The 10849-nt window shown below is 38.6% G+C and overlaps 1 protein-coding gene across 1 annotated transcript; it reads right to left on the reverse strand.

Annotated features, from left to right (window-relative positions):
- Window positions 1–1557: 1557 nt before the first annotated feature.
- MELLADRAFT_46668 (uncharacterized protein) lies at window positions 1558–4048 on the reverse strand (the record flags this gene model as incomplete). The annotated part of the gene is made up of 8 exons (XM_007404558.1): window positions 1558–2643; window positions 2720–2798; window positions 2878–2930; window positions 2993–3052; window positions 3115–3249; window positions 3322–3399; window positions 3493–3758; window positions 3850–4048. The coding sequence occupies 8 exons, from the start codon at window positions 4046–4048 to the stop codon at window positions 2107–2109; spliced, it is 1407 nt and encodes a 468-aa protein (XP_007404620.1).
- Between the last annotated feature and the right edge of the window lie 6801 nt (window positions 4049–10849).

Raw genomic sequence — 10849 nt, forward strand, 5'->3', positions numbered from 1 at the left:
TGCCTCTCACTCAAATCAAGATCAAACCAATCATGGGATTTTTCTTGTTTTACGTTTCTCAAAATATCTTATAATCTATCTCATGTTTCTCAAAACATGAGATAGAAGAATCTCATTTCCTTGAGTGTTCCATCAATTCGATTCACCTCCACAATTTTACAGTCAATTTCACTGGCGATTCTAATAAGACAATATCTTTCTTTGCATATTTTCAATATCTCGATTTAAGCAGTACAACAACATTTTTTTTAAAACTCATTGTCATCATCTTTAGGTCTGTAACCACCAGTCTTGTAAAGATTGACAATGAAATAGCTGGTACAAACTTGGCTCATTACTCTTTTCAAACATTTCAACTTATCGATAGCCTCAGCAAAAATCCCGTTCCGACGAAGGGCATCCTTGAATACCTTGAATACGCGCTCGATTGGGTTGAAGTCAGGAGAGCAAGGTGAAAGATAGACCAATAATACCCCAACTGCCTCGCACAACGCTAGTATTCCACCACGGCGATGGATAGTTGCGTTATCCATCACCAAAACCGAGTTTCGATTTGGGAAGCGACCCATGACAGGGAGCTTGAATAGAATTGAGCGCATCAGCTCATTATTCATGATCGATTTTGATAGAAACAGTCACTTACCAAGATGTGTTTCAAAAAGGCCTGGAACTCATCTCGACAATAGCCATTGACCTTGGCGTTGACTGCGAGTAAGCCCAATTCACAGATGGCAGCCAGCACAGTATAGTGATTCCCCGCCCTCGTACGCTTCAAAGACTTGGGTCTTTCACCTTTCTTGGACCTAACGTGGTTTCGTTCGACATCCTGTGGTCGAAGCCCGGTCTCATCTTCATGATGGATGAAAGGATAATCAGATCAAGTATTGAAGAAGATAGAAGTGTTGGAATAATGAACTGCTTACCTAAGAAGACCAGACACTCTGGTGGAAGATGGGCAACTTGACCCGAGTATGCTGCTCGTAGCTCGGTTGATTGGTTGCTATCAACCTTCGCAACCTTGTGAACGGTGAGGTAAAGTCGCTCCTTGAGGTCGTTGGCAATAGTTTGTCAACAAGCGAGTAGATCGGTATGATCATACATCGCTTCCTGGACCTCGTCCAGGAACATGCACGGATCGGCTTCGATAAGTTCAAGCATGAACTGTCGGTCTTGATCGGAATAAATAGTCGGACGTCCTTGTTTATCATATGAATTCGGATCTCTGATGACCGCATGAGTAAGGTCGTAGAGTTCTTTCCAACGTGTGAAGGTTTGCGCTGAGATCGAAGTGAGGAGATCATTGTTGATGGAGGCAACCGGTTGACCTGATATGAACTTATTGAGAGCGATAACCTTCAACTGAGGGGAGTATTTGACATATGGCATAACGGATATGAGAAAGATAATGGACTAATTGATGGACGAATGATTCAACGATAAGGAATGGTTGTTATCGAGGAAGTTGAGATAAGGGTGAACCCGAGGTTGAACCTCGAATCACCTATCTCAACTGTAGGCTATGCTTATAAGAATGCCTGTATTGGGCTGTATTGCTGTGAAATTAAAAAAAATAAATTTCATTTTATCAAGCTATTCTGGATCGACTGTACTATGCATATAAAAAAAGAAGAAAACCTCTTTCAACCAAGTACTATAAACCAAAGAAAGAAAAGAAAAAACCATCTACAAACAAACTCTTTCAAAACCAAAAAAACAAACACATCTATATGCATTATATATACTATATACTATATATTGATATTGTTATCATATTATATAATGCTTCAATCTAAATACGATTTCTTTTTATTCAAAGGAAGAATCAATCATTCTAACAAAACAAAAACCAAAAAACTTGCAAGATCAATAATTCTACGTAAAAAGTCCATCAAAAAAAACAAAATTCAAAAACATACATAATCACAAAAATCACAAAAATCACAAAAATCACACAAATCACACAAATCACAAACACAAAAATCACAAATATCACAAACACAAAAATCACAGAATCACACAAAACCACACAAAAACGAAACAAGGTGTTACAAAATCAAAAAGAAAACAAAAAAAAACTTTTATTGCAAGTAAAAGAAAAGTTATGATTCAAGTTAAATACCCAACTTCCGAAGACCTACGATCATACGCCATCCCAACTCTCGAAACCCTGTATCGATCTTTACTCCCAAGTTCTCTTTCTCTTCCATCAATCCTTCCAAACCGATCATGCCCACGATCAAGAAGTTCATCATCATCATGACGAAATCCATTCTCTCTAAACGATTCTCTTTCCCAATTCTGTTCATCTAATTCATCTTCAAATCCTAATCTAACCAAAGAAGATCCCGAAGTGTTTCTAGAAAATGTAAAGTTCCTAAACGCTTCACTTGATCGATTAGTTTGATGATGGCTATTCAAATTATCTACCGAACTTCTACGAGAAGGTATTACATTAAATGATGAAAGTCCATAGACTCTTTTATCGGTCACATCTGCATCTGATTCCACTCGTGGTCTAAATGGTGGTCTTAACCTTCTGTTCAGTAGGTTGGTCCATTCGATAGTTTTGAAAAACGAATGTGTTTTGATTTCTTCTGATCCTAAGATACTTCCTAATCTTTTGGTTGGATCTCTTTCTAAAAGCTATGAGTAAAGAAATGAATTCAAGAAAAGATGAGTTGTGATAGAACTAAAAATGAAAAACTGCTAGTACACTTACATGTAAGATGATGTCTCTTGTCGTCTGTTCCACCCCACGTTTTGGAATCTTGGCCGAGATATCAGATTCAAGAATTAAACTTCATCATTCAAAAAAATCAAATCACATTTCCCCATATCAGCACATTTCACAACTCTAAATTTGATCAAAGGGCTTACCTATATTTTGTCACCCGATCCTCACTAAAGAAAGGTGTCCATCCCACCGTCATCTAAAGTGTGAAAGAAACCCATAAGTTCAAGAAAACAGTGAATGATAGTGAAGAAAACTTACTTCAAAGATAAGAACACCAAGTGCCCAAAAATCTACAGCTCTAGTATACCCATTTTCCATCTACAAATCAAGTAAACCCCAATCAGTTAGACCTTTGTGAGAAAGAGAGAAGAAGGACGAACCAAGATTTCAGGTGCAATATACTCAGTTGTACCACAAAAAGTACGAGTAGTAGAATCGGCTTTCATATCCATTTTACTTAGACCAAAATCACAAAGTGCAACATGTCCAGTTGCATCCAACAAACAATTTTCAGGCTAGAAATACCCATCGAAAGATGTGTGAATAGTCAATACAAATCACACTGGAATTGAAATACGACTACTTACTTTCAAGTCTCGATAAATGATATCCATCGAATGCAAAAAGCTTAAACCAGATAAAATTTCTGCAGTATAGAACACAACCTGTTTCCAAGAAGAAAAAAAGCTTCCAATCATAAGTTTCAAGATCTGAAAAGTTAAAAAAAATCAATGATAATTAAGAGAAACCACACATACCCATGGTTCAGGAAACCTTCCACCATATCTTTGCATATAGGACATCAATTCACCACCTGATTTTAAATCCATGACTAAATGTAAATCATCTGAAGTTTGAAAAGAGAATTTTAATCCGACTAAGAAGGGGGATGATCTAGTTTTGATCAAGATTTGACGTTCAGCCAAAACATGTTGTAAGGTTTGTTTCCCGTCTTTCAAAATCCTTTGTTTATCCAACACTTTCATCGCATAAACCCTTTTAGTATCCTTTTTACGCACCCGAACTGTAGGAGAGAGAGAGAGAAAATCCACAAGAGATAAGAATTCGTGTGACTATTTTATGATGAGAAAAGTAGAAGAGAAGGATGACTCAACAAACTTGACCATAAGATCCTTCTCCAATCAATTTAATCACTTCAAAATGTTCAAGTCCTACTCTCGCATCTCTCTGTTCAACAGGTGTACGACCAAATTCGATTCGAACCTTTACCGCACCACAACATTTTTCCGCTGCAGCATCAAAGAGATCTACCCATTCATCTAGTACGACCCGATTTCCATCTTGTGGTACCATTGAACCTGTTTCTAATCCGATCACCGTACCACCTAAGAAACCTTCATCAGCTAAATCTGAATCCGATGCAGCTCGATCGTATACCGAGATATAAACAGATGGACTTGGTTCTAAAACGTCAAAAGTAGCAGTATGATTCCAAACTGGTTCTTCAGCTGTCGAAGAGGGTGTTCTCGATCTGCTTGTTGAAGTAGCATACAGTCGATTCATAGTTGAACCATCATACGAAGTGGTTGACGAAAAATCAGGTCGACGAGTCGTAACCGTGTGAATCGGACTCTTGTAACCATCCACAGCACGTTTGAAGCCACGCCACTTGGGTGGTTTCTTAACTGAATCATTTGGAGATTCGCCTGAAGCATCATCCGTAACAGATTCAGTCTGATCAAATTCGAGTACAGCATAAGGACGAAGGAGAGTGGCACGCTGAGGAGGTATTTGAAGTTGACGAGCACTAAAGAGAGTGATGGTGAGTTGATGATCAGGTTGAACCGATGCTTCTGGCCATGAAGGTGGTGATGAAGGAGAAGTATCAGATGATGAATGTTGATGGATTGAATTAGGTTTTTCTCGACTTGGAGCTGGAGTTGATGTTCCTGAATGTTGATGTAAGTTGATTGAATTAAGTTTGTTTCTAGTAGGAGCAGGAGTTGGACTACTGGAATGTTGATGATGAAAAGATAGTTCAGTTGAAGGAGTATTGGGTTGTGAATCTATAATGAAATTGTATCAGAGATGCGCGTCAGTGAGAATGAGAAGAGAATGAATGAATTGAATCAAAAGGAGACTTACCGAATTGTAAAAGAGAAGAATGAGAGGGTGGAGTGTTGATAGTTAAGTTTGAAGAGTTGAATGGTTTTACGTTTAGATAATCAAGATTTGAATGATCCGAATGATGAGTGGCTGCTGTTGGGGTCAAGTCAGTAGGACTGGGAGTTTGAAATGAGTTTGAATTAGATTGCATGGTATGGTGAAGTTGAATGAGATTCTTTTTTGATTGATTAGTGTTGGTGGTCATGATGATGAATGATGAATGATGAATGATTGGAGTAGATGGTTGATTGATTAAGTCAAGAGAAAGAGAAAGAGAGAAAGAGAAAGAGAGATTGATTGGTTTAAGAAATTGAGAATTAGTGAAAGTGAAAGTGATGATGAGAAATCAAAAACCGAACAACCAAAAATTCAATTCAAACATTACATATGTACACAATTCTATGTAAAAAAATTAGGGTGCGGGGTGATCTGGGGTACTCTTCTCCACATCCTTCCACATCTCCAAGCATCTCCATCCTTGATTCAAGAATGAATTCAGAATTAAGCTTTACAAGTTCCAAGATATCAACTTAATTTCAACTTTCAAATTCTTATCAGTCCAAAAAAGGATATCCATATGAGCAGATATGAGCTGATTCACTTCAAATCGAAATCAAAATTCACCAACAGGTAGGCCCTTGCCCCGTCCCCGATTCATTCGGAGATCCCCTATCCCCGTCCCCGAATTCGGGGATCGTTTCTGTTCCTCGAATTCGGGGAAATTCGGGGACGGGGACGGGGAATGCCGGGGATTCTGCGAATCAATCTTGAGAAATCGTAGGCCGAAGAGTCTTCGAACGACTCCCAAAGGATGACGAGCTCAGGAAGTAATGTCGAATTCAAATCACATCGATCAAAGTTTAGAAGAAGATCTCGAAGTACAACTATCAAAACTAGAACTGATCAAATTACTTCAACCTCATTTCCAAATCAAAATTAACCAGCACAAGAAGAAGAACATAAACATTCTCAAGATGAATCTCAAGAAGAAATTGAAACTGAAATTGAAACTGATATTGAAATTGAAATTGAAGCTGAAAATGAAACTGAAATTGAAACTGAGGAACTTCATCATCAAGAACCTATCCGAATCAAAGTAGAACCATCTCCTTCATCACTCCTTCATTATCAATTGTTGTACTCAATCATTTTGTAAAGTAAGAAAACATTATCAATTGTTGTACTCAATCATTTTGTAAAGTAAGAAAACAGGTGAAATGATTTTGAGAAGACTGTAGGTTTAATGAGATTACAAGAATGTGTTACTTGTGAAGCGAACATTGAACAATCAACATATCGAGGTGAAATCAGACTATAGCATCAGCATTGTATGTATAATGCACCAAATGCCCGATACCATTCTTTTACACAAAGGAGCATTTCTAAATTTTTGGGTTTTAATGATGAGCGCTGATAGCGAAGGATTCCTCTACCTTGAGAGAAGACTCGTTCGGAGGGAGTACTAGTTGCAGGAATCGCCAGGAAAGTTCTAGCCATGCGTGCGAGGCAAGGATAAGTGGTTTGACTCCCTCTCCAATACTCTAACACATCTCTGCCTTGTTTCTCGAGGGGTTCCGAGAGGTAGCGAGCAATCTCATTCTGAATTGAAGGATTATTGTAAGTCAATGATCCAAACAAGTCCTCATCAAGCGAAGAAGTAAATGTTGATGGTTGTGGGGGACCCGAGCTCAGCAGTTCTTCCGGCGGGCTGAACTTCTCAGCCTCAGTAACAAAATGAGACCTGAGCTGCTCAGTTGTTAAATTGTATCCAGACATCGAATCGGAATGAGTTTGGAAAAAGTTGAGCTTAAAGCGTGGATCCAGGATTGTTGCACAGATTGGTGCTCGCCGGGTGAGAACTTTGGATAGGTAGGTCTCCAACTTATTGATCATATTGTTCGCGGCTGGAATCAGTGATGTCAGGTCGTAGGTGCTACGAACCTGAAAGATACAGTTGGTTAGATGATTGAGTCGGCAATAAGAAGCCTCTGAGATATGATGACTTACCGCTTGAAGTCTATTGATGACCGCTACATACATGGGTATTATTGTGTTGACTGTTGGATATCGAGTAGCACATAGCTTATCAGTTGCCTCACTCAAAGGTTTGAGAAATTTCATCATGTTCTCTACTGATTTCCATTCTTCGGAAGTAAGCTTAAATTTCTCTCCTTCAGGAGTGTCACAGAAATGATTGCATGCGTTCCTAATCATAAGCAGCACAAGATGAGTTTTAGTTGTGCTATGTATAATCAAGCAAATTCACCTACTTTAAGAGTAAAGCTCGCTCAAACATAGCAAATGTAGAGTTCCATCGAGTTCTAACATCAAGAATCAGACATTGCATTTGAGGATCTTTGGGTTGATTGTTGGTGGGAAATAAGCTGATGAACTTCTTGAAACCTTCACGACGTTGAGGAGTTGCACGAGTGTAAAGAGCTAGACCATGTACACGTTTATAAACTGAAGCAAGATCTATTTGGGCTCCGTCCGGTTCAGTGACTAGATTTCCTATATCCATGGGACCCGGTTGATTCGAATCAAGGTTGTCTTCATTTTCATCAAGTGTTCCGAATAATTTGAGGCCATCCTGTGCTGCAAGATTCAAGACGTGTGCAACACATCCTAGGAGATCTTTTCCTGCATCAAACAACCCTCCAGTTTGTTGCTGAATTGCTCGGGCCATACTCCTATTTGAAGACGCATTGTCAGCTGTAATGGCAACAATGTTATTTGAACCTTTGTAGGTTTTGAGGGTCTTGCAAAATAAATCGGCAAAGGACTGTCCTGTGTGTGATCCTACAAAACAGGAACATCAGCAAGTGATTATTCAAAGTTCGAAAATCTATAGAGAAATTATCACCTTCAATATGAGGGATCCGAAGTATTACATCTACCTTCTCAAAGTTTTCATTGATTGTATGAGCTGTTATGGCCATGAAAGCGGTCATGTTTGGAGATGTCCAAGCATCCAGAGTATATGCAACACCAGTTGCATTTGCCAATACTTGTTCTTGTAAGAACTCTTGATGAAATAAAAAAACTTCGCGTAAATGTCAAGAAATTGCATCCTTTTTCACTATAAGGGCCTCAGTCTGAGGATTGCAGATTTTGAGAAGATCTACAAAAGACTTCTTCTCCATCATTTCAAAAGAAAGATCACAATCACATAGAAAATAGGTCATTGCAGTCTTGAGATTGTGGCTCGTCAATGGTTTCTGTAGAATAACATATCAGTTCAAAATTGAGTACACATTAAGGAAAACAACACACGTTATCATCGGTCTTGTTATTCCTATTTTCAATCATCGCTTGCCGTTTGGCTCGTTTAACCGGATCACCTATCTTGTGTACTAAACACAAGTGATTGGACATGCTCTTTGTACTGCCTGTGGAATCCTTCTTCAAAGTTTTGCCACATGCAGAGTCATCATCAAGGACAACATTGCATTCAACTTTTCCTTCTTGAGGTAGTTCTTGAAAGTAGGTCCAAACCCAACTACGTTTGCCTGAGGTAACTGCTAGTTGAGAGTTTCCAATGGATGAGGAATCTGTAGTAATACTAACATCTTCCATCTTGAAAAGGTTGATGATGAAAAAGATGGAATCACACTTGAAAGTTAAAACTGAAAATAAAATGGGTCAATAGTTCTATCTTCTTAAGATGAGAGTTGACTCTTGAGACTCGAGACGGACAAGCGTTCTCAAAAATCCTCTCGATTCCTGATTAAAATACATCTTGGTCTTTATTCTTTCAATTGATTTAGTGTGTATTTATTTCAACAGTCTTAGTTTGTTTGGATGAGTTGAACCACTTTGAACAAACTGATTTGATGGTGTCATTGGCACTCATTGCATTGAAAGACAACAAAAATTAAACAAATTGAAAAGTTTCAACTTTTAAGTATCACTTCTCTTTCAAATTACTCTTTTTGTACGTTATAAATTATAATTTCCAAACATCTGAATGACATGAAGAATCAAGATCCGTTTAAAGGAATCTAAAACTTGAAATAGAATCAATGATAAAGAACCGATGATAAAATGATTAGCTCAGATGTTTGTAGGATTCTTCATGAAAGACCTGATCACAATTGAACCTTACTTTCAAACTTCCATTGATCCCATCGACTCGACATTGATTGGAATAACCTTGAGATTTTGTTAAGTATCGTTGTTGAAGGTCCTTGATTCCTTTGTGGTCTACCGTGAACGGTCTAATCGTTCGTTTTTGTATTTGCGAAAGGGCGATATTCCCCAAAAATACCGATGTCATTCCCCGTCTCCAAATTCGGGGACGGGGATTGTTCCCCTAACCTAATTAGGGGAAGGGGATCATTGCCCGTCCCCTAATTCGGGGATCATTCCTTGTCCCCTAATTAGGGGACGGGGATCGACCGGGGCGAGGGCCTACCAACAGGATATCAACTCACTTGAGAATTGAGGGAAGATCACTGGAAGCGATCAATGGAATTCTTGAGCAAGAATGTGAATGATTAGATATATACACCTTAACTTTAATTTTCTCAAGTTGATGATAAACCAGAGAATCAAGCATATACATAATAAATCAGCCCCTTATCAAGGTCAATTATCAAATAAAGTTTATTTGTTTTTGCAATCACATTCACAACCCAAGCAAGCTTATGTTTATCCGGAGTTGTGAGTCTGACAGTTGACTTGACCAAGCACAGCTGACCACAGTCCACAGCACTTGATTATCGTGCACCTGTCCTCAGAACCATCCTTTCATCCTCACACACAGCATTCCAGCTTGATCCCATATGACATTGTTCATCCTCTCAGCAAAGAAACTTTAGCGTGAGTGTCGGCCCTGTTTTCCAGGCTTTGAATTCAGTCTCTTTGCTTTGATTCAGACCTCTGAGCTTTGATTCAAGCCTCTACGTCTTGGATTCAAACCTCTGCATCTTGAATTTGAATTTATTACAGTCAAATCGGAAAAGCTTGACCAATTCTGCCCATAAAACTCGAGCAATTTGGCGGGGAATTTGTGACAAGCTTTTCCGGTTTGACTTCATGATCGGGTTGATTGATTGATGAGGTAAAGATCCCATTTTTGCTTGTATCAAAGCTTTTGCCAAGCTGTGAAGAACTTAAAAGGATATTTCATCTCTACTTGGTTGACCTTCATCCGATTCCCATCAACAATCCAAGTATCAGGGGATGAACCAGATCTTGGATTGTGCTAAAGAGGTGCATAGGTACCAGAGAACTTCAAGATTGGTGAATTCATTGTTTTCCAACTCAGAGAATGAAAGTTTCTCAGAATTTGGTTTCTAGATGGTTTGAAATGAATATGTACAGTGCAGTGCACTGATTGGCTGATTGTTTTGATACCAAGTGACTATTGCAGTGCACCGTGATAGCATTGAAGAAGGCATTCCCTTTCAAGTTATTTGAGTGCTCTGGTCAAGTGCTTGTGGCAACCCCGGAGAGAGCTAGTTGTTCCTGTGTGTGTTCACTCCAGTTGACACAACCCTTGGTGCTAGTCTCTGGTGTTGTTGTTGTGTTTTCAGATGATGGGGTAGACATTGTTTCAATGACGCTAGACTAAGTTTTCAGAGTGAAGTTTTGAAAAGAGATGAACAACAATAGTTTACTGCAGGTGGATGGATGGATGGATGTGTGCTGTTGACCAACTTGATGGGTCAATTGCTACAATAATCCATGCAATTTACACAAGCTTGAAGCACAAGTTAATTTGATGCAGTTGTACGGTGACCTGTCTGTTTGAAACTCCACAGGTTCTTTGATCAATTTTATAAATCATTCAAAGCTCAGAATCCAATTGTAAAAATGCATATTTTCTTTAAATTTCCTTTTTTATTTCGATCCAATGTGTCAAACAAACCATCAAACCTGAAACCTCAACATCCAAAATCAAACCTTCAATTCACAAAATCCATTAAACAAAATCTCTTAAAATGATCTTTTTTTATTATTTGTAAAACCATTCTTGGTTTTTTT

Source organism: Melampsora larici-populina (assembly GCF_000204055.1).
Source record: "Melampsora larici-populina 98AG31 unplaced genomic scaffold MELLAscaffold_2, whole genome shotgun sequence".
Classification (NCBI taxonomy): Eukaryota; Fungi; Basidiomycota; class Pucciniomycetes; order Pucciniales; family Melampsoraceae; genus Melampsora; species Melampsora laricis-populina.